The following is a 25,158-nucleotide window of genomic DNA, read 5'->3' as shown; positions in this document are numbered from 1 at the left end:
GATGAGGAGATTCTGCAAATACTTCTATCAATGAAGAATGGGAAAATATTATTAGATTGTTTATTTATTATTTCTCCACTAAGAAAAAAGAAATTGGGTCGTTTTCCCAACATTGCAGAGGAAGTAAATATTAGAAACTGATCTTCAACTGATTTCCTAGCAGCCTTATCCATTTTCTCAAGTAAAACTTACAGTCACCTTGATTTGCTAAGAGCTAATTGGCCTTATCTTTCCAGAGCCATTTGGCTTCCCCTGGCTCTGCTAAGGATTTTGCTGTTATGTGTTTGCTTTCACCTTGGAGTTCCTCAGAAAAAAACATTTGCAGATGCTTTAATTTAACTGTTAGCAATGGTGGAGGTAACACAAATGAGGTGAACAACTGAGTTAACGTAATCCAATTCTTGTGTGGTCTAAAACAGACTTTGAATATTCTGAAAAAAAAAGTGGGATATGCTGTTTCCCCCTCAACGATTATATATAAAAAATCACTGGCAAAATTAGATGTTGGTGGAATGAAAATGGTTAGTTTGTCTGATAACTAAGCCTTTCCAAGAGTCTTTATGTTCATAACATATATTCAGAAACCATTATCACAGAATTCAGACCTTTGTTTTAAGATCACAATCATGTACCATGATCCTAAAAAGCTGCTAGCATATTTGCCTATGATGTGCTCGTATAAAGCATCCTAATTACTTTCTTAGCAGCTATTGCCATGTGGAAGTTAGTTCGACCATCTTAATCAATTGCTTCTGTGTTATAGAAATTGCAGCTTTTCCCAGCATGCCTTTTAGATCAGTTTTTAAGAGACACAGTTGTAAACACACCTATTATTATGATTGTTGTTGTTGTTTGTGATATTTTTATGAGAAGGGGTAATTTAGTGCTGCTATTAGATCAACAGGAAGATTCAATTCTTGCTATCAGGAGAATACTTGATTTAGCATTCTTAAATATGTGAGTTACCCTTTAGATTCAATACATTGAAAAGAAAGCTTCTGCTTAATGTGTGATTTAATATTGTTAAACTAATTATGAAGCTAGACTTTCAGATGTAACAGACAAGTCTTGTTGTTCCCTGTTTGCTTGGGGGATTGTGGATTGTGTTTTATTGTTCCCTTGATTGGCAGTAAAAGCCTTATTTCACAGCTTGCAGCGAGGAGCTATTGGATAAAGGGTGGTGGCGCTCCACAAGCTATATTCAAAAACTGTCAATCAAAAGCCCACGTAGGCTACTTAGAGAATGGAGTTTCTTACTGATTCTTCCAAATGTCGTCTCATGCTGTCCTTGATTGGCATAGCCTGGCAGGGAGGATGGATGAATCTGTCACCGGCTGGTTAATTGTGTTGCCGGTCTCAGTCTGACATCAGGTCTTTGACTCTTAAGTGGCTCAATACAAAACAAATTAGCAGATTGTAGTCATATTTCTCATCCTATATGCTTTGACTTTGTTGAATGCAGTCCATAAATCATATTGACTGACACACTACTGAATGATGAAAGCTGCTTTTGAGACAGCTAGCTATGAGTCTAGAAAGCAGCACCGTGAAGGTGCCATGCAAGAAGGATGCATATGGCTGACCCTTTGGGAATTTCCTAGGAGCCAAATGTCTCTTTACGGCAATTGTTCTTAAGAGAAAAGCTTTTGGATACTACAGAAAGGATTTAACATGTCAGCAGATTCTCTTTTACAAGTTCCTTTGAAATCTAAGACGTTTGTCTAAGGGTTTTCTTTTTCTCCCAAACTTGTATTTCAGCAAATGTGACGGGTGGGTAAGCTGAAGGTGTCCTATCTTCTAGCAGGTGTTATTGGTGGTTTCTTTTTTAATGTAAGAGAATACTTATTTCTTGAACTTTGCCATGATGGTATACAAAATATGGATAATTGATGAATCAAGACAAAGGTGTTAGTAGTTGTTGGGTAGTAGTAATTGTAGGGAACTGAAACAAAACCGTTTCCCCCCCTTAAGTTAAATATACATAATGGATGTAAGAGCATCAAACAGGGATCCAATGCTGATGATTAAGGATGATTTTTAAGGCCCTTTGATAAACATTCATTCAGAATCTATGCAGTGATGTTATAGTTTCTTGCATGTAAGAAATTGAAAGCGTTGGGTAACAAAAGATGCTTCAAACAGCCCTGTTAAGTCTAGAGACATGGGCTCACTTGCTCAAGATGAATTTGAACAAATACCTCCTTTTAACCCACCCTCATTTGCCAGTTTTGTGCATTTTTAATTTGGAAGACCTGTATACTTACAACAATTTAAAAGTTATTGGTAAACTGAGCAGTAAAAAACAGATTCAGGTACCTATGACTTACAGTTAAAAGTTCAAATGCTTAGACTTGGCTTCTTTATCTTGGTCCAAAATAAAAACCTACATGATCTCAAATGGTTATAACATGTTCCTTTTCCCTCTTCTGCTTTTTTCTTTACTGTGCCATGAGAGCAATAAGCCTGTAGTCCGAGTGCATAGTTGAAAGCAATTAAAAAAAATCATTTTAGGGGGTTAGCATTTGTCTACCATTATAACAAACATTTAATGTATCCGTATGAAACCTAACTCTTAAAAAGCCACACAAATTATCATGCTGTGTATTGTAACCATTACCTTGTGCTCCAGTACTATTGTAACCAATTTTAAACAACTGAATGCATAGGTTTGGTGAGAAATGTGAAATGGAATATATGTATAATAATATAGTCCATAATATAATTGCATTTTGCATTTAATTGGATGTTACGTTTTTTGATAACTTCACTAATATGCTTACTGTTAGTACATTACAGTGGCATCAAAAAAATTATGTAAAATAGGACATGGAGCTGATTTGATGGGGTGCTGCATTAAATGAAAATGCAGTTGCTCCATTAAATCAAAATGATATTTCCATCAAGTATCTTAAATCAGCTACATCATAATTGAATTAAGCCCATTGATTCTTCTCTCCTCCTCCCCGCCCCAATTCTCCCCTCCCCCCTCCATTCATATTGATATTGTTCCATTTGGGGAATTAGAACTGCATGTCCCCCAGTCTGGTCATTGTTGGGTTTCAGATATTTCAAGCATGTTCCGGTGTGTGTTCATTTATTTCTTTTTCTGTCGACACTTGGTTTGTACCTGCCAAATGTTAGTTTCATAAAAGCTTTCAGTTTTTAAATGTCCACCAAAGAGGATGTGTCATGGACCATGAACAGAACATATACTTTAGTATCCAGTAATAATAAATACAAACCAAAAATAGGAGAATTTTCAAAATTGAGTCTTTTTCTGTCTGCTTGTTTCTAAAGGGAGCTGAACACATACAGATGCTAAGTAGGTTATCTGCCCCAAATAACCGTAAACTTTAAGTCATAGTTCAAATCTATAATGAACAGCTTAACTATAGAAACCAAAGAAACTTACTTTATCTTCTGCGAGGGGTTGTCATTTCTCTCCTTTTGAATCAGTATGTTTGGTATGCAACAAGATATAGGCCTGGTTTGCATGCAACATCAAACCATGGTTTAAGTAAGCCTTTGTTAATAAACCATGATTAGCATTACATGTGAACTATGCCCCTATTACTGTGGTTTGTTAGTGAAAAAAATGCAATGGTTTGTTCTTGGCTTACTGACATTACCTTCAGTATGGCCTAGCATTACACACGAACCTGGACATATAATGCGATTTAATGCTTTATTTAGGAATGGCATCATTCTTATTGTATAGCACAATTCTGCGCATGTTTCCAGAGAAGTAAATCCTATTGTATTCGATAGGGCGTACTTCCAGATGTGTAGGATTGCAGTCTTAAGATGAAACCCAGTGATTCTTACCTAAGAGTAAACTTGATTGAACCCAGGGGAGTTACTTCTGAGTAAACATGCACGGGATTACACTGTTGAGCATACTAGTGTTTAAACTCACAAATTACCAAAGTATTAAAGCAAATTCTTATATTTTCCAATGTATTTAATTTAGAATTGAGGAGGAGCCCTAAAATGTTAGCAGTAACTTTTGTTAACATTCTTTAACTGTTCCTTCTGATTAGATTAGAATTCATACCTGTGCTTTGATCCAGCCACTTATTTAGAAATAATTTCCATTAAAATCAATGAGACTTGCTTCTCTGGAAATGTGTATAAGCTGTTGTGGTGGCGTGTTTAACCTGCCTTTTCCATCACTGGCACTGACATTTATGCTATAATTACTGGAGCAGAAATGTGTACCATGAAACATGTATGTATACTTGAACAGCAGAGGGCTGCATATGACTTCATGGATTAATTATTTTTAGAATTCTCCTTCTCCCAGATGTATAGGTGCATAGATAGAGAAGGGAATATTTGAATTGTCAAGCTTGAAATGTGTAGCATTCCAGGAAATCCATTTTAATAGTGTTAAGGCAAGTGTTTTCTGTAAACCTGTTTTATGATGTGTGTTGCTGAATGTATATAACATGTTGGTTTCAGTTGTGTGTTTACATATTAACATTGTCATTTGAAAATACTATTCTAAATAAAGCTACTATTCGTAAACAGAATTTTAAAAAAATTACTGTACAACAGGAAGATGTAGCATTTACTGTCTGTTTGTTCTTGGGCTTTGTAAATGTGGGAGAAAATGACCATTCTGACAAAACATACTTACCTATTCTTACAACTTCTTGCCTTTTTTTTTAATAGGGAAAAGTGGCGCAGACTGCTTGTATGTCAGCTTGCCAGCATCTGTCAACTTCCCTGATGCAGATGCTGTTGGATAATGATTTAAAACAAATTAGCATGGGAGCCATTCAGCAGTTTAATTTAGATGTCATACAGTGTGAATGTAAGTATAAGATTCTGAGCTATAAGTTATGAGACAGTCATTCTTGTTTAGCGGGAGGATGTAAATATCCATTATATGTGCATTACTGTAATACATAAATGTGGAAACTGGGGATCAATGAGATATTTCTGTTTATTCAAGCAACGGTTCAAGAGTTATTTGTTTGTTTGTTTATTAAATTTGTATGCCACCCTTCATCTGAAGTTCACAACATTGGTTGGATACCTTCTAGAAGCCTAGTAGTTTAATTGATTGGAATAAGATGGAATAACTTAATAGATCTGTAACCATTTAAAATCCTTATCAACATTTACACTAATATGTGTTCGTTTTTCCTCTGAACTGCAGTCAAAACATTATAGCTTCTAACATTTGCAGTTGTAGGCAATGTCTTCTGATAGTATTTAATTCCTAAAAGAGAAAGTCTTAGGATCAGTCTGTAAATCACTTGAAACTTAAGCAACTGAAAAAAGAGTTTTATTTGCCATTCATTTAAAATTTGTTAGTATTTGTCTTTCAGAAACTGTTCTGGTGAGTTTCTTTTCAACAGAACTCTAAAAGAACCAATTGAGAGGTTTTAACATTTAAAATGTTTATAAATATATTATACTAATTCAGCAGTGGAACAAATGGAATAGGGAATCTCAGTTCTTCAAAATTGTAAGCACACAATGCCCTGCCCCCATCTCTCTCAATCCCCCCATTGTATTTTTCTCCTGTTATTTGTTTGTTTTGTAACACAAAATAAAATCTGTAATAAAAACTAATTTAAAAAAAGTTTTTAAGCAAACAACTGGACATTTCCATTTTTGGCTGCCATGAGTTGCTTCTCATATACTAAAATGTCCTTAATCTGTTTTATAAAGCTATATTAAATTTGCTCAGTTTGTAAACCCGCCCCCCACATTTCCTTATTAAACAACTAAGAGATCATTGTGGGTTTTTTGTTTTTCATAACATAGTGGTTCGGCATCTGTTGCAATGCTTCTGTTACAGAATATCTTGTGTGGTAGGAACCATTACATAATGGCTTTGAGTTCCTTCCAACCTTATAATATTTATATTATTGTAGAAAAATGTAACCTTGCGTCTACAGATTATACTGTACTGGAAGGAGAAAGTAAAACCATGACTTTAATACTGGAACATGTTTAGTAAGATAAGTCCGTCAGCTGTTACTGGCTATATTAAAGCAAGTGCTTTGATACTATTTTAAAGGAAAAAAATAGTAATGAGAAGTGAGGATGGTAGGACCTCACTCCACAAGTAAAATATGTTCTTGCTTCAAATTCAGCCGGAATCTTTGCTTGGTAGGAAATGTCATTGTTTCAGGTCACTCATACAAGTGTTACTGACTCATTACTTAAGGTATTAAAAAAGAAGGTCTAAGTTCACTTCAAGAAGTTCAAAATAGGTGATTCAACATTTGTAAACTTGAGCTGTTCCCTGAAAAATTCAACTAAAACACAGGCAGTCTTGCTTAATGGGTGTGCCACACACACACACACACACTAGAATGTGCTGAATCTGCTTTCTTTCTGACATTTCTTTCACAAGCTGTGCCATAGGCACATTCCACGAATCACTGTGCCAGCTGTGATTTATGATCTTACCACCCACTCCCTTCAGCTTCGCCCCTCCTGGGTCAACATTTTGAGCTTGGTACTTGGTGACAGTGCCATTTACACTAGGAAGTGTCTTGCTACTGTATATGATTAGATGATGTGGAAAAAGGAAGTAGCCAATATACCAAGATGTGATTCCATGAGCACTCTCTCATCAGATAGAGAAACCTTTTGGAATTGTTAATTGACTTTCGGCGTTCTACCTGCTACCTGATTTCACCATTATGCATCAGTGAAATGTCCAGCGAGACAACTGGTAGAAGTTGCCTAAAAGGCAGCTTATGCACTGTTCCCAAACCCTTCCCTGCAAGGTGCAACCACAGGAAAGTTTTGGAAGTATTACACAATGCAGTCTCAGTTTACACAGGATGATAGACCTGGCCAGTTACCAGAATGCCATGTGAACTGAATGTGAAGCATCACCTAGTGTCCTCTGCAACATTCCTGGATTTTGTATCATAGGGATGTCTTAGCAGACAAAACAATATGGGGAAGGCTTTCTGTTGGTTTAAGGTATAGTAGTATAACTTAACAAATCCACACATGCAGTGTGGTGGCTATTTTCTTTAAGAAATGTGTAAACTGCTTTCTGCCTTTAAAACCATGCAAAGTGATTCACAGATTATGTGCTCACTTTAGCAGCAGATGTTCATGTTTTAGGCTAATACTCATTTTGTCATTCTGAATGGCTGAATGGCAGCTTTGCAGGGAGGTAATATCCTAGATGTGAGACTGCACCTTGCTACAGCAAATTCAGTTTTTCCTTTTGTCTCACAAGCTGAAGTGGACCATGCAACTGTATCATAAATATGACAGCTGATCATTATTCCTCGACCAAGTGATATATCAGAAAACGTAGCAGCAGAATAAAATTCCAAATAGTTTACAATATTCAGGTTACAGTCAGAAGCCAGACAAGTAAAAAAACAAAACAAAACACTGACCAACAGCCTACTGAAAAAGCCAGCTTTTTAACCTGGTGCTGAACAAACCACAGTGTAGTGGAAAATTCCTCAAAGGTTGAGCCCTTTGCTAAAGAGGTGAGTTCTGGTAGCATAACAGAAGTGACATCTATGTGTATGTGAAAACCCATTGGAATAATTAGAGAATCCTTGATGTGATATTTTTCCCTTGGAACCAAACCATGAACCATAAGGGTGTATAATTGATTTTCTTGAATCCCAACACCTTATTTCATGTGGCAGACTATATTTGAAACTCAGCGGTGGTCTGTGAGGAAAAATCAATCCCATACTCCATAGACTCACCTAAAGTAGCCCCCCTTTGATATTGCTGCCCTTGCCTAGATATTGGCTAAAGCAGGTGCCCAATGTATTTAGATAGTGTCTCCATTATACACATGCACCAAGGGCTTGCTTTAGACCATGAAGAACATCTATCAATACTCGGTCAGGGTCTGATTAACCAATAGAAATTGCTTGGGGTGCTATGGACAAATGCACTTGTTCTCTCTCTCTCTCTCTCTCTCTCTCTCTCTCTCTCTCTCTCTCTCTCTCACACACACACACACACAGAGAGAGAGAGAGAGAGAGAGAGAGAGAGAGACATAAACTTGTCTTCTGGAGATGTCTTATGGAGATACCTCTGAGTTTGGGGACTCTGTCTCAGATTGAACTGGATCAATTCCAAATATGAATCAAAACAGGGAGATCTGTTTGTAACTATGACATAAAAGCAATGCTTACTGCGAAGCCTCAAATAATAAAATTTTATTACATCTGGATGAAGCGCATTTAAATTCAAATACCTGAGCCTACGCCATGTTCCTTGAAAGTAAGATCCATTGGAAATCAATGGGACTGATTTTCAAGTGGCATAGTTAGGACTGTGATGTAAAAATGGTCATATTGCAGCTTGTCTGCTTACTCCCTTTACCTGGTCTATAACATAACCTGCATACTACAGTGGTACCTCAGGTTACATACACTTCAGGTTACAGACTCCACTAACCCAGAAATAGTACCTCAGGTTAAGAACTTTGCTTCAGGATGAGAACAGAAATTGTGCAGTGGTGCAGCAGCAGCAGGAGGTCCCATTAGCTAAAGTGGTGCTTCAGGTTAAGAACAGTTTCAGGTTAAGAACAGACCTTCAGAACGAATTAAGTACATAACCAGAGGTACCACTGTAATTGCTCAGCTTCTGTATGGTTTGCATTTTAATGTATGGTCTTCTTACATAGCTTTTACACACTTTTGAATTTTAAGAGTAGAATTCTATTACGAACAACTTGTTAAAGGCATAAACACAACGTTCTATCTTTTCTGTAACTCGGCTTAGATTATTCTGCCTGTTTGGATCTTTATGCTCCCTCCTGCTTACTGTCAGTCTTCTTACCATGGCTAGGTTTAGGGACTAACCATCCCATTTTGCCACCGGAAGTGAAATGGGAATGTGCCACTGCCTTCCTTCGGCCATGCCACCCCCCCTTCCACTGCTGCCACAATGCCTCTCCCCTTGCCACAGCTGCTGAGTGAAGGGGCATTCTGCAATGTGTTCCTGCTCATCTTCTCTGCCCCAGGTGCGAGAAAATGAGCGGCAGTGTGGCACACCAGAACGCCTCTCCTCCTTCCAAAATTTGGCGAGAAGGGGGTATTCTGCTAGTGGCGGAAGCGATCAAGCAGGCAGGGTGCTGCCTCTGGTTAGGCTAAGAAGATTTTATAGAGCAAATGCTATAATGACAAAATTAGATGCTGACAGCTTTGGAACTGCTAATAATTTTGAAAAGCTTTTCTGATAAATTCACCATGCAAAACAAAGTAAAGCTGCCTCCTTTTCATGCTATTTGGGACACAGGAACTCTGCACTGTAGGACAGAGGTGAAATGTTGGGAGGATATGCCAATGAAGGTGTGTTTCCAGATCATTGATCTTAAAAATGTCAGTATCCCAGTGCTTGGTGATCCATGTTATAGTGAAAAGAAATTCTGGATTCTTGATTGAAAGGATTTATTGTTATTGTTATTACAGTGTTCGCCAGCTCTGAGCCTGTACCTGGGTTCCATGGAGAAACCTTACAGTTAGCGTTCATCGACCTCAGACAAGTAAGACATTATTTGTATGCCTGTTAATGGTCACATTTTACTGAACACCAAGCCTTTGATTCATAGTCCAAGCAACCCTATGTGTTAGCAGATGACATGATGTCCACTCACACAATGACTTGTTGACCCTCCATCCCTGGCTGCATTGCATGCTGCTCTGTAGGTTCGCTAGAGGGTGGCTTGGGAGAAGCAAGATGCCGCTGCAGGAAGCCGGGCTGGAGAAACCCTGGTGCTTCTGAGCCACATCATCAGATGCTTATGCCATAAATGTGTTTGTTGGCCCCTCATGGCTCTTGATTTTCTTGCAACAGACATAACACAACTACCCCTCTGACATTTTGGGGAAATTGGGGAAATGACTATCCCACTACTTCGCGTGTAACAAGCAAAAGGGTATAGCTATTCAGTTGTCAGGATGTGAGGTTGAATTCTAATGTATTTGCACAGTTGTAAATTTGAATGAAAAGGCTGTTTTAATATATGCTGATCTCATAATGAGTACAATCTTGACGCATATTTCTGTGTGGTGCTATGTGAAATAGTTAAGTGGTAAGTAAGTTCAAATAATGGCTTTCGTGTGGGTTTGTTTGTTTTTTAAACATGTTTAAGGCTGGAGTTATCATGCATCATCATTAAAAGTAACATTTTATTCTGTAGAATATAATCTCTTGTCAATCTTTTACTTTAGGCTGAAATCATATTTGAGACTGCTTGATTCTAGTAGGGCCTTATGAGGAGAGGCGGAAATGAAAATGCAAATATATATATAAAATCCTAATTTACCTTATGTAGGGTGCACCTTTTGCATTTCCTCATATCATAGGATTTATAATTTTTATTGTTATTAGTAATCTCTTTTACATAACTACTCTATCTTTTGCTTTAAAATCATTACCCAATTCATTTTCACAACTACCCAGTGAAGGTAGACCATTATGATAAATCCTAGTTTACGTAAGAAAAAGCTGAACTGAGTTGTGTCTCTCCTAAGTATGACATAATATTTTCATTAGGTTCCCTATATCTGCCATTCAGAGTTCCAGGTGCACCATTATGTATTAAAAGCGGAATGCCTTCCAGGTATTTAAGCAACAACTATTTTAATACAATTTGTTGCAATCATTTTTGCTTTGCTTCTGAATACAGAACGTAAATGAAGACCAGTCCCTTTTTGTTTTCTTCCTCATCTACTCGCGGCTCATTGCAGTGATGTCAATCCTTACAAAGAGCAACATTTAGCTTTTAGTAAGGATTTAACACTCTTCCTCTCCCTTCTATTTATGATCCATTTCTTTCTTAATAGGCCAAATGACAGCTCTTTTCAAGCATACTTAGAAAGGCAACAGAGCCTTTTTCAGAAAGAGGTCATGCTTCTGTTTTTTAGTTTGAATTCGATACTGTTTCATGAATTGCAGGATATGAAAGATAAGGAAGTGGGTCCAGTGGTCAGGTTTTACCTGCCCACCCGGACTGTGCCCTGAGGTCAAACTCCTGATATTTGCTGTTTGGTACAGAGGAGCTGATGACAGGTAGGGGCTGATACAAGGGGGAAAGCTTGAACCATATCAAAGCTAAAAGGCAAGAGAATTGGGACTCAGTGAGAGACTGTAGCTAAAAGATGGATCAGCAGGGTTGCCCTCTTTTTAAAAAGTAGCTGACCTGTGAGGGAAAAGACTTTATCGTCCTGCCAATCACATGCTTACTAATGGAAGCCAGTTATCTCAACAACAGCTTACTCTTTTCTGTGTGATTTCATGGCAACGGGCAAGATTAGTAGGAGCGTGGGGTAGCCTTTGCTGGTTATTTCTGACACAAATTAATAAACGTAGCACGCACTGCAGTTAACTGTAAAGTTTTGGTGCTTTGAAGACATGTTCAGGGCTGTTTCAGGCTTGATGTAGATAGCACTTCTGCGTATGAAATAGCATGAAACAGCTGTGTAGATCAGCACGTATGTGCTGTAACATACATGACTACCTATATCAGCGTTTGCTAACTGGGTGCCCTCCAAGTGTTTTAGACTACAACTCCTATCAGCACCAGCTAGCACAGCTGACTGACACTGTTGTTTTGCATGCCATTTTGCATGCTATTTTCATTTAGAAATTTTGTCAGAGTGGACACGGGCCTCATAGTGACTGAAAACTGGGGCAAGCATCCCAAAGTGAAAATGGCTGCCTCTAAAGAACCACATGAAACATGCTCCTCTGCTTTCAGCAACCTGCTGTAATAATAATAATAATAATTTAACTGTTGCTCCTTATATATTCCTCCATAGCTGATCTAGAACGACTAAAGTGAGAAGTAGAAATTAATTGGTAATTCCTTATGGAATGACTATAGCAAAGTTGATCCAGTTCAAGACATATTCTTGCAGAAATCCACAGATAAAGCCTTCTTGAGCTATTGATTGCAAACTTTTATATATATATGCATCCTAAATAAATACTTTGCCCAGAGTTGTTTGTATGGGTGGTATTGGATGATGGAAAAATCAATTATTCTTTTCTACAACCAAATGATCCTTATTCCTAAGTAAATGTATTTTAGTATCAGGGAGGCAGAAGCAAACACCATTTTGTTCCTGTAGCTATGGTAGAGAGTTTTAAGTGAATTTTTATAATGTGAAACTGCACATACTCAATGTCATTAATTTGCCAACTCTGTTTTTAAAAAGTGTGCTGCTGTCAGGTTTTTTGTGTTTTATTTTTTGCTGTAACAGTTAGGAATGTCAAAGCAGTTGGAAAGCATGAAATGTTGGTTGTGCAGTGGGAGGGAAAGAAAATGGTATGCTTCACAACTGGTAACATTCTGGTTATCTAAAGGGGGAATCTCTATAAAACCATTAAGTCCAGGGTCTAAAATGATCTAGTGCTGCACAACTGAACCCAGTGCTGACTGACTTGTGATTCATAACTTGATGTACAGAGATGCACAATTCTTTGTTTTTCAAAGCCTGGTTCCTTAAATATCCAAAAGGCTATATAGCACATTCAATTGATTTGGTAGGCAGACCTTCGATTTTAACAGACTGAAATTCGCAGGAATTGCTTTCCAGGATTGGAAACTGTGATTATGCAAATAGGTGTTAGAAGGAGAAGGCTGGTATAATTGTTGTTGGTGCCACACAGACACTAAAGCCTAGGAGTTCAGAGCTGGAAGACCACAAATGGACCTACCTGTGACTGTCAAACTCCTGCTCAACTCAAATGTAAAATAGTTGACCTAACATTTAAAAAACTGTATATTGTCCCATAGATTGGCCTTCCTACCTGAAGACTGGGAAGTGCCCAAAGTAACAACATGTAAAAAAAAGAGGTGCAGTTAATTTCTGGCAACCAAAATGATTAGGAGACTGAGGCAACTCTTCAGAGATTACAATGGTCAGGACTTTTTAACGTAGAAAAAAGGGAGTAAAAGGTGAGGGGACATGATAGAAGTTTATGAAGTTATCTGTGGTGTGTGAAAACTGGACAGAAACAAGTTTGCCTCCCTCACTATACTAGAAGCCATTGGCATCATCAACTGAAGCTGAAAGATGAGAGAGTGAGGACAAACAAAAGGGAAGTGCTACTTAACATAGTTAAACTGTGGAATTTGCTGTCCCACAAGATGTGATGGGGATGGATCAACTTTGTTGTTTAGTCGTTTAGTCGTGCCCGACTCTTCGTGACCCCATGGACCAGAGCACGCCGGGCGCTCCTGTCTTCCACTGCCTCCCGCAGTTTGGTCAAACTCATGCTGGTAGCTTCGAGAACACCATCCAACCATCTTGTCCTCTGTTGTCCCCTTCTCCTTGTGCCCTCCATCTTTCCCAACATCAGGGTCTTTTCCAGGGAGTCTTCTCTTCTCATGAGGTGGCCAAAGTATTGGAGCCTCAGCTTCATGATCTGTCCTTCCAGTGAGCACTCAGGGCTGATTTCCTTAAGAATGGATAGGTTTGCTCTTCTTGCAGTCCATGGGACTCTCAAGAGTCTCCTCCAGCACCATAATTCAAAGACATCAAATGGTCCAACTTAGTTGGCTTTAAAAGAGGTTTAGACTAGTTAATGAAGGATAAGGCTATCAATGAAGCAAATGGCCATCACAACACCTCCAATATCACAGGCAGAATGCCTCTCAACAGTGGGAGAAAGCTATTGCCCTCATGCAGTGTTCTTGAGCTTGGCCACTGTGGTAAACCAGATTATGCAGGCTCAGGAGATCTCTTCTTATGTTCTTACCCATCTGCTGTCCTTCTAGAGTCAGCAGGATTTCCTTAAGTAGCTAGGTATTTGGCATCAAGGACCAATTATTATCCACTTGATCCTACTGGGTTCTAGAAGCTGTTCAAAACAGCTGCGGTTAAGACCTGTTATCCATTCACTCAGCATGATGTACACTCCTCTTCAGGGTAGCTAATGTGAGAAATAGGTACAGTGGCTTTGTGAAATCCAGTCCCAACTGTTTATCAGAGGGCCAAAAGGTTATGAACAAGTGTACATTTTTGTAGGTGCATTCCATAGTGTCATTCTAATGTTGAACAGAAATATTAACACATGCTGAAACATGCTAAATAGCTCACTGCCTAAGTGCTCACATGCTTACCAGATACTGTGGACTTTGTACTGATATCTGAAGATATCAGTACAGGTATCTTTGTACAGGTATCTGAAGAAGTGTGCATGCTCATACCAAGAACTAACTTAGTTGGTCTTTAAGGTGCTACTGGAAGGAATTTTTTTATTTTGTACTGATAGTTAGTGGATAGCTCAGTTGGTTAGATCATGGTGCTGATAACACCAAGGTTGCAGGTTCAATTTCCATATGGATATAACTGCATTGCAGGGGGTTGAACTAAATGATCTTCAGGCTCCCTTCCAACTCTGCAGTTCTATGATTCTATGTATTGGTTAATGGCTTTGGCTACTGGTTGCTCTGAGGGGGTTTCTGCCTTGGCTTCTAAACTTCATGCCCCCCCCCCCACTATTTGCCCATCTTATACTTATACTGATATGCTTGTTTTTCAATTTAAGAAGTAATTTGCTGTCGGATACTGTGCTATATACTTTGCTTAAAGGCACAGAAGATAAGATCAACTCTGTTTCCTTTGTCCAATATAAAGTTTGGTCTCTATTTTTGCATTCTTGCTGACTTGCATCTCATTGCTCTTCTAATAAGCTTGGGAAGCAGCCTAAATCATAGATACTTCCTGTAATTGGAAGCATTCTAAGCTTACAATTAATGGAACTTGTTCTGTGTAGCTAGACCCACTTTCAAATAAATCCAGAATAATGTACAAACTAGGAATACTCAACTGAAAGGAGCTGAAAGTTCAAATGACGTAGAAATTATTCCCAGTAAGCTTAATTTAACTAAGCCAATAATACACCTTAAACTTCTTTTGAGCTCAAATTACTTTAATGAAGGTGTTAATTACTGAGGGATTAACACTACTTCCAAGTGATAATGGATGGAGTCCATCAATAGTGGGTTAGAATAATATGGTTTTAGGGAACACAAGAATCTACCAAAGGATTACTTGCCAGGAATGGATGCTGTTTCAAAGTAGAGGCAGGTCATAAGTGATGTGTGTTTTTCCACTTAAATCGCAGCAGGCATGAATGAGGGAAAGAAATTATCTCTCCATTGTGAGGGCAAAATATTTCTCTTTTTGGCACAGTTCAACAAAAGCAAAAATAACTGAATTTATCATTCCCTATAGCTTTAGCTGACAGGATGCCAAAGGCGACTCATTCATGAAGTCAATATTGGAAAGATATGGGGAAATTAAAATAATCAACTACCTGTATATGGAAGTGTTATTTACATATTTTGAGAATGTACTGCGTAGGGAAGGCAGCAGGTACAGAGTTCTAGAGTGAAAAGTAGCAATTAAATCTTACAATTTAACCATTTAAAATATATAGCCATTAAGACTGCATGTAAAATTTCAACATTTGTTCACTGAATGTCTTAATGGAACACAGCCGGTCACAGCTGTGCAGGTGAGTGTTCCTTTTGGTTTCTAAAGGTGGAAGCAAAGAGATTCCATGGACCTCTTGCATGGTATCTGCAGAGATCCACCCTATCAATATTTGCTGATGACTCTTCTCCAGACAAAGTTCCTATAGTGACAGTGGTTACCAAGTAACTGAACTGCAATTGTGAGCTGCACAGGAGAAATCCAACCCAACCCAATCATGATAAGATGGAAGTCATGTTGGCTGGCAAGCCCTGTTACCTCAGGAGATTGCAGTTCCCCTCATACTGGGTCACCTTTCCCTGTCACTCAGGTTCATTGCCTTGGAAGCTTTTGGATCTTAACACTTCACCCGCCTTCTGGAAAGGCTTTCTGTATCTGCCTTAGATTGTAGGGAGACTACAGTGTGTCAAAACATCTGGTTTCAGTGCTTTGGTATATCAGTCAGCACAAGATGCCTCAGAGGAATTGCCAGGACTTACTAAACACCAGATGTGCTGAATCCCTGTTCTTTCTCAAACCACTCGTACTGGGCTTAATGGCCACTGAATTCAATCTAGTGCCAGCTGGCTACTCATGCTATCAAGTTTTAGTGTTCCTAATTCGAGGTTTGCTATTAGCGGTGCTGGAAAATAACAGTCTCTACTGTCTGCTTATGCTGCTCAACTTACTAAAGTTACTGGAGTCTCAAGTGACTTCTGTGTGGTTGGGTGTGCTTACGACCAGTTTAGGCTGGTTCACCAACTATGGCTGTTCGTGGAGCAGGATAGCCTGGCCCCAGTTGTCCACATTTTGGTGACCCCCTGTCTGGAGCGCCGTAATGTGCTCTGTGTGGGGCAGCTCTTGAAGGCAGCCAAGAGACAGCAGCTAGTTGCAGAACTGTACTGTACTGTAAGCTAAAGGGCTCTGGGCCCAAGTTCTTTATAAAGCAGTCTCAACCATCTTGGGCCTTACAATGAGCAAGGAAGGCACTGTTGGTGGTGTCATCCCTGAGTGCTGCCCATTTGGCATTGGCCTATATCTGTCGTCCTCATTATTAATGTTGAGAAACAACTTACAAACATTCCTGTTTACCCAAGCATTTCATGGCTGAATGGTAATCTTGAAGTTGTTGACTGTGAGGGTATGTGGTTTGTTTGATTATTTTTTTTACATGTTTTTGTTTCATTTTTAATTGTTAGCAGAAGAGCTTTGACTAAGTAATAGAGCCATCTACTTTGCTGTAGATGTTCAATCCCTGGCATCTTCAGGTGTGGCTGGGAGAGTTCATTGGCTGAAACCCTGGAGACACACTGCCAGCGACTGCCTTTAAAAACAAAGCCTCATTATGCCAATAAAGGCTGAATGAGTGAATGAATAACTGTTTGCTGCCTTGGGCTCCTTTGGAAGTAAGAGCAGGATAGAAATTTAATAAATAAAGAAAACTACTGTTTGCTGCCTTTTTTTTGTTACTATACTGAAGACAGACTGAATAAATGTGGAAAAATAATAAGAACAATGCATGATCCTCCTCCCAAATGTCACTGAGCAGACTACAGAGTAAGCGCTGAGGGAAAACCACCCACCCCCACAGATCTGTTGTACTAATTCTTTTGACAATTTTGAGGGACAATTTCTCCTAAGAATCTGCATGTCGGTGTGATCGTTTGTCATTGGTTTCTCCACGCACATGCTGCAAAGAAGTTATTGGTTGCCCCAAAATAATGTGTTTCGGTATCATCTGAAGAGCACTATTCTTGTGAGGAGAGACTTTATGGTTGAAGGATGATATTGAATGAAAATTCTGTCATGAGAAATCATTTTGTAAATGATGCATATGCTTAATATTCAGTAGTTTTGGAGGTATTACCATTAGTCACTGAAGTTTGTGATGCTGCTTGCAAGCCTGCAATCAAATAGGTTTGGTCAGAGTGTTAATAATTTGATACATTGTAGGAACTGCTTCAATAAAACATTGTAGTCTCAAAAGTTACTTTTTTATTATTACTTTATTTCTTTTTATTTATATACTGTGTATATGCCCAAATGTCTTCTAAGTGGTTTACAACTATATAATAAAATTGTAATGCTGTTGTCACATTTCAATTCACATGACCACCAATAGGCCACAGCAACTCCAGTGTGAGGACCAAACATCAGACATCCATGTTGTGAAAGAACCCATTTCTTTCATTAAGTTTTTTACAGGCAAAGTTTTTGTTGAGTTGTTGGCTGTGTGTGTGTGTGAAACTTTTACAGTGTAAAGCCTATAATGTCTACCTGGAAGTAAGCCCTGTTGAATTCAGTGGGATTTAGTCCCTGTCAAGTGTCCATACTATTGCAGGCACAATATTCCAAATGAGCATTTGAAGCTTAAACCTGATGTTTTGGGGGCTGGAATCCTATATCTACTTTTACCTGGGAGTAAATATTGTTGAACTCAATAGGACGTCCTTCTAAGTCAACATGTATAGGATTGCACTGTCTGTGGTTTTCCCAGCAATTTGCTTAAACCCCAGTTTGTTACTTTCCCCATTTATTTGTCAAACATAACAGCAAAGGGATATAAATCGTATTAATTAACACAAAATTAAATAAAGATGTGACTTTGCAGCAACATTTCCCCTCCCCAACAGTTGTGGATTATTGCAACTCTTCTGATGAGTGGAGAGTGAAATATGTTTGGAATTTGTCCATGCACTGTTTTAAACATTGCGTTGTAAGTTCTGGAAAATGGTGACCTAAAACACCACTAATCCAACCAACTTTTACCTCTAAAATTGTTTTGTTGCTTTGTGCAAAAGGACTCTGTGTACAGGCTAACGGGCTACACAGAAACAACTTGTCCAGACCCCTTGCCCTTTGAAAACTGTCTGCCAGACGGCTCCTTTTCAAGCTGTAAACTCAAAAAGACAGTTCTTTTGCCACCGGTCCAGCTTATTCTTTAATGATGAGAAAGGAGGCACTACAATTAAACAATGTTTCTTTGTGTTTGTATTCAGGGTTGCTATAGCATAAGTGGTGCCTGCCTTACTCGATTTTATCAACCTTGCGACTTTCTATGACCTTTCTTTAGAAAAAAATTATAATGCTTGACTTCTAAAACAGGATTAGCAAAAGTTGTAGCATCAAAATATTTTCTGGGTATTCTAGCAGAGCAACCGCCTTGTTTGCACAATTCCTACCTAACATCCTGCATTCTCCCCCACCCCTTGCATACGGTCCTCAGTTCATTTGAAGTCCTAAGGAATTAGCAGTATATAATATAACAAGACCAGGCATCTCTCAGAATTTACCCCAAGGTCTAGATTTAAAGAAAGCACTCTGCCCTTGGGGGGAATTTAGGTTGTTAAGGATTAGTATGAACCCAAATAACTTTTGACTTTTTCAGAGCAGAACAATTCCCTGTGGTTCAGCTGTCATAACCCCTGAGTTTATGTATTTATATACACTTACAAATGTGTGAGAGATTATATCCCCATTATAGTGACAGCTAATATCTTCACTTAAGGATGTCAATTTGAAACAGATGTACATATCTTAAAAGGAAAGTAAGGGCAATCTATTGTTAATGTTCAGACTTTATCCTTAATTGCAGTATCTAAATAGATTTTACTATTGAATTATTATTATTTTTTTAAAAAATGCATTCCTGTTAATGTGATTGTCCTGTTCTCATATTTATAGCTAATGTACCTCACAGTGTTTAGCAGATTAGTTTAAGACTCTATTGACACTTAAGATGAAACTACAAAGTCTGATGAAATATATCTTTGAAAATACATCCCTCCTGATACATTTGACGTATCCCACCCCAATTAACATTGTTTTAGTTGTGCTTTATGCATAGGAACAATTTGTCCTTGTTATAAATTACATATTGTCAGGGAGAATATCTGGATTTTAGTAAGACTGATGTATCTGAACGTACATAAGGAAACAATGAAGAAACTGGACAGAACACACATACCCCCTTTCTCCCTTTTTCTAAAACATTATCTTCATCATCCCATAGACCTGTTCCTTTGGAGAGGGAGGGACTCGTTCCTTTTACTCATTTACATTTCTTGCCTGCCCTTCCTTCTAAGGCATGAATGAGGAACCTTTAGCCCTCCAGATGTTGCTGAACATCCACCAGCTGCAGTAAGTACAGCCATTGGCCAGGGATGATGGGAGTTTGAGTTTAGCAACATATGGAGGACCAGAAGCTCCCCACACCTGTCATAAGGCAGTCAGGTTAACAGGTATGTCTTTGCATGGGCAAGCTACCTCAGATTTTCCTCAAGGAGAATGTGAAAATGTACCAGTGGGGAATATGACTTGGGGAGGTATCCCAAGGGCCAGATAGAGAGGTTTGGAGAGCCAAATCCCCTGGACCGGAGGTTCTGCTCCAGCAGCCATTTCCTCTGAAATCTGCAGTGACCCAGAGCTTCCAGTGCAGAACAGCAGCTGGAACATCTGAAATCTTATGAATGCCTTTGCCCCTCTCTAGTAACCCTTGTCTGTTTTTGTTGTCAGATGCCTCAAGAACCTTGGTTAGTAAATGGTATATAAATATTCTGAAACATTTAGCAATCTAAACCTACAGGGCTCAACAGGTAGTTGAAAGACTCTTTTACTTGAGTGCTGCTGATTTGTTTGTCCATTTATTACAGTTTTGAATGGGTTTGTGTTGTGCCATGTTTGAGACAGCGGTAATCCCATATTCAGTTCTCTGTCAAATTCTGTATGTAATGGCTCTGAAATGTTTTCTGATTAAAGCAAGGATGCTAGTCATATTCGTTGTTGGCCAAAAAATATATATAATTGTCTTGCATATAAAGACATAAAGTCTCATAGCGAACATAGTTCACAATTGCATATGTTTAGCAGGGGTTACTTTAGGAGGAAACGTTGGCCAGCCTTTTAGGTTTTTAATTAAGAAGGTCACAATCAATTATAGCTGAATTTCAAAGAATTTAGCAATTAGCTGTAATCTGCAGTTCCCAGCGGGAGGCTTTCATACTATTAAAAAGAGATTGTTTCCATCTCTGATCAAAGCCAAAATAAAACTAACAAGATTATAAAATATTTTGTGTGTCTTATGCAGAACACTATACCGCTGTGTTAGTGAACAGGGTTTTCTTTTATTTTTTAATGCTATCTTTTGGTTTGATTTATTTTTTAACATTTTATGTGTAGGGGCCAGTACTTCATGAATGGTGACAACTTATCTGTTCCGTTAAGCAAGTGGAGCAATTTGGCCTTTTCCTTTTTCCTTTTTTCTTAAAGAGTATGTGAATAGCTTTGAATATTTTAAAGTAAATAATAAAAATGCAGTCTACGGTAACCTAAAGTTTTTGACATAAGTATTCATGTCATCGAAGTTAAAGTAAGCTGAATTGATGGGTTCTTTCAACAATCTAGGGTATGTGCCGAGTTTTGTACTTTTTTTAAAAAAGGTCTAATTTGCACTTTCCAATGAATTTAAACTTTCTAGATTTGTACCTACTTAAAAGAATGTTTGTGACCTTTTGACCCTTTTGTTATCCCTAATTCAGAAAGGCCTTTATTCTGTAAAAGCTTAGGTATTAAAAAAGAAAGAAAGAAAAAAGAGCGAAAGGGGGGGGGGGAGACGTTAATGGCATAACAGTCCTTTCTGGTCATCCTGTGTAAGATGTTTATGCAAAATGTCAATAGAAGCAATTGGCCTAACAGTGTGACAACTTACTTTGCTTGGAAATGGGCTAATCTCCTGTTTGGGTTATCCAGAGGTCAGGTAGGGATTTCTTTCCTCGCTCCCCATAGTGCAGGGCTATACACTTTTACAAGCTTTGTTGGGCTGAGGCCCAAATCTTCCCTACCCTGATGAGTCCCGGTTATCTGCCAAGGAAAACAGCATGCTTAACCCTGAGCACTGCAAGTAAAGCCCCGTTTATTATAATGGAGCTTGCTTCCAAATAAAAGTGTGCCTTGGATCTCAACTTTGGTGTGCATTTAGTTACCCCTGAACGTGCACCTCCCTTTTGCATGCAAAGGATGGATTCACCCCACAACCAATGGGCAATTTTTATCCTCCTTTATTATGTTAAGTTAAGCGGCTGAAAACCATGTCCCACTAACAAACACAGAGGGGAATGGGTGTGCATAGTTGTACAAGCACCTGAGTTTAGGATTGGAGTGCCAAACATACATGTTTTCTGCCCCTTGAAAATGGTTCTGCTTTAACATGTGCTTCCTTTGCTTCTAGAGGGGGACTAGCTGATATTATCATCCATTCTTTCAAAGAATTCATTAGAGGCCTAGTCCTGTCCCTTCCTGAAGTTCATGTGGAAATCCCGCCCCCCCCCCATCAAACATTGTCGTCCTTCAGAGCTTGCCACCACTGCCCTGTCACAGCAGGCTGGAACTCAATAAGTGCTCAGGCAAGCATGGAGGGCCATGAAATAGGCCTTGGCAGGTTGCATGCTGTGAACTCCTGGCTCAGTGAATCAGCTTCTGTGTGTTTTTATAACAGCCTTTTTTCCCCTCTGTTAATTACGCCCGGAGGCTGTGGAAAGGCAGCATTTACCTGTTGAAACAGACTAAGCAGCAAGTGTTCTGACATGTTTATCAGGCAAATTGTATCTGACAAATGGTAATTACACATGCAATCAGGTCTAGAAGTATCTGATTGATTACAGGTTAATAATAAAACTGTTAAGCATTGGGTACAATTTTTTGGTTGGAGGAAAGTTGTGTAAATCTGAATAACTAGTACTCACGGGTATAAATATTTTGGGATGTGGACTTTAACTTATAACCTTTTTAAACAACAACAACAACAAATATTCAACTTACAACTTCTGTTGGACAACTTCTTTGTGGACATTTCAGTCCATTTCTGTTAATTAAAATTAATCTGCAAATGAGCTTCTAGCTGTATATAGAACCTTATCTTCTTTAATTATTTTGGAGTTTGATCATGAATGAATCCAGCACATATGGCATTTCCATTGTTGCTTTTCTTTCCCAGCTAACTGTCTTGAAGGAGCTGTACTCCTCAAAGGACTATCTACAAAGAATACTGTATGGCTTTTATGTGTGGGACTTGAATATACCTGAAAGAGCAGGCTAGTGGGACCTCACTATATGTGGAGTAGCTTACACATGACTGTGTTCCTATTATAATGCACCACAGTGAGTTTCTCATTTATACATTAAAAAATTGACATTCAGTACAAGGTCACCTATGGCTGAAGAATAGCTGAAATGTTGGCCAAAATCACTTAAGGACAATGAGAGTTAACAAATATTCTGGATCAAAATTCAGCCTTGTTACCTACAGTTTTCAAACTGAACCTAAAGGAATGTAGTGACAGGAAAGAAAATCCTAAACCCCAAAGGTTATTCAAAGCAAGCAACAAACATCCTTTTTATCTTGGAACTAAACCGCTGAGTGGTGTATTTGAAGATGTGAATTAGGTTCAAATAGTGGGGCACATAACTTGGGGTCAGCTATAGGAATTCCTCACACAAATGTCTTCCCACATATTCTTTTGTTCTTTTGATACTAGTCAGGCTGCAGGGTTCAGCCTTAGCTCTTTGAGGGTTCAAATAGCAGGGAGTTAACTCATTACTGGGCAGCCGATACAACAAATGGATTTCCAAGCACCTATATGTTAGAAAGGAACAGAACTTTTAAAAATATAGCTAATTCAAAGACTTCTCTTGGATCTAGCACTTACCCCCATGCCTTGCACGAATATGCCTTTTTAATTTATGGGATCAGGTTTACCAGATTGTCTCTTGACCATCCAGTAGCTGAGATAACTATTCTTATAATATAGACAGACTAGCAGAACGTCAGTCCTAAGCATATTACAGGGAAACAATTGCCACTGATTTTAACCAATGCATTGGGAACGAATCATTATTAGAAAATATTATTTTAAAATGCAGTTGTGTTCAAATCCTATGTATAAAAGCCATGTACAATTCTTTGTATATGTTCTCTCACAGAGAGTATTTTATTGTATTTTTATTTATTGTTATAAATTAACAGGCACACCAGGACCTTTGCAGTGAATAATACTTCCAGTACTAAGCATAATGCAATGAAGACAACAAAATGTTTGTTAAAATTTTAACGGTATTAAAATCAGAAACTTTAGAGGAACTTTTATAAAGGAAAAATGATTTTGATCAGATCTAGGGCAAACAAGTTATAAGGAGAGATGTCTAGATCCATGAAAATAGTAAGTCTTTTAATAGAGGTTTAATGTACTTAGACTTTTGTTAAAAACATTTATTACGCTATTTTTTAATACATTTTTTTAATTTAGTTTATATAGGACCATTGTATTGTAGCACTCAAGGGAACTTGCATTAATCTCTGAAAAACAACAAATCCAATTACAAATGTGGCAAATTATATTAGGAGCAGATTGAAACAAATCCACCAACTTAAAAACATAAAAACAATGACAATGACCATTTAAAACAATTAATCAATATTAAATTTACATCTGAATACTGTATATATGTTTTACTTGAGTGACACAACTGGGTGGCTCCAGTTAGCCACTGAGAAAATAATACGTTGTATTAAAAGCACAATCTTATAATTGAGGTCCAGTAGCTGAAGGACTTGACCTGCAGGTACCTGCTGTGCTGGCCAGTGGTGCATCTCCATCTTGTGGAACAGATTGCTGGCATAGTGCTCTGTTGGCAGAGCTGGAATAGCTCTGCCAGCAAACTTACACTGGCAGCATAGTTAAAGACTGGTACAGTCAAATGGTGGAGTCGCTGCTTGCGGGAAGCGAGAAGCTTGCGGGAAGTGAGAGTGGGAGGCGCAAGGCAACAAGGAAGGTGGCGCTGTGCGAGCACCCTGGTGGAGCCAACATCGTGTTCCTGCTGGTATGTTTGCACAGTGCTGACCTTCCTGTTCGCAGAAGGTCAAATAAGAACCACCACCACTCCCCACCCCACCATTCATTACTTATATATCTATATTTTAATAATTATTTTCCAATATACCCCCAATAACAGCCAAATTATAACAATAACAATTAATTCCTAAATTATATAATTATCAAAATGCCAATCAACTTCCAATTTTAGTTAAAGTGGCTCCTGCATGATGGTTTGGGTGCATTTCCGATCTTATATCACTGCGTTCCATGTCAATTACATTTCAGTTATAACAATAATCCCTTAGTCAACAGCTACATATTTAATGATTTCCATTTCTCATGTTACAATATGTAAATCTATAGCTTCAAGTGAGGAACTCAAACTATTATCTTCATTCTGCCCTGTGTGTGAGAACTGTTATGTTCATGGAGATTCTTTCTGTCCATATACAGTGGTAAGAACAGCTTAGTTTATGAACAACTTGGATTAAGAACGCTGCAAACCCGGAAGTAGGTGTTTTGGTTTGCAAACTTTGCCTTGGAATAAGAACATGTTTCGCTTCCTGTTGAGTGTGTTCCATTTGTAAATTGAGTCCCCTGCTGCTATGGGAAAGCACGCCTTGGTTTAAGAACGGACTTCCAGTACGGTTTAAGTTTGTAAACCAAGGTACCACTGTATGGTGTCTCTTTCACTTCCTAGCTGTTGTTTTCTCCAATCGTGACTTCGAGAGGAACTGAATCTTGAAGTTTTTCAGAGGTCTTGTCTCTCCATCCCTTGCTTCAATGTCTCAGAACAGGCGACTGTCTGCTATAAACCATTCTGTCTCACTAGTAAAACATGT

General features: G+C 38.5%; 1 protein-coding gene across 19 annotated transcripts in view; it reads left to right on the top strand.

Moving 5' to 3' along the window:
• The window catches only part of EXOC6 (exocyst complex component 6), a 93,621-nt gene that overhangs the window by 53,455 nt on the left and 15,008 nt on the right, over positions 1-25,158 (top strand). For 18 of the 19 annotated variants that reach the window (XM_083505857.1, XM_083505869.1, XM_083505864.1 and 15 more), the window contains 2 exons: positions 4,675-4,816; positions 9,429-9,502. In XM_083505857.1, coding sequence (XP_083361983.1) covers positions 4,675-4,816; positions 9,429-9,502 — 216 coding nt within the window. Of the gene's footprint in view, positions 1-1,758; positions 1,783-4,674; positions 4,817-9,428; positions 9,503-25,158 lie in introns of those variants that run through there. The other variant, XM_083505860.1, reaches the window with a different exon arrangement.

The sequence above is a fragment of the Podarcis liolepis genome (genome assembly GCF_965112155.1).
Source record: "Podarcis liolepis genome assembly, chromosome: 5".
Classification (NCBI taxonomy): domain Eukaryota; kingdom Metazoa; phylum Chordata; class Lepidosauria; order Squamata; family Lacertidae; genus Podarcis; species Podarcis liolepis.
This window is presented reverse-complemented; position numbering and strand designations above follow the sequence as displayed.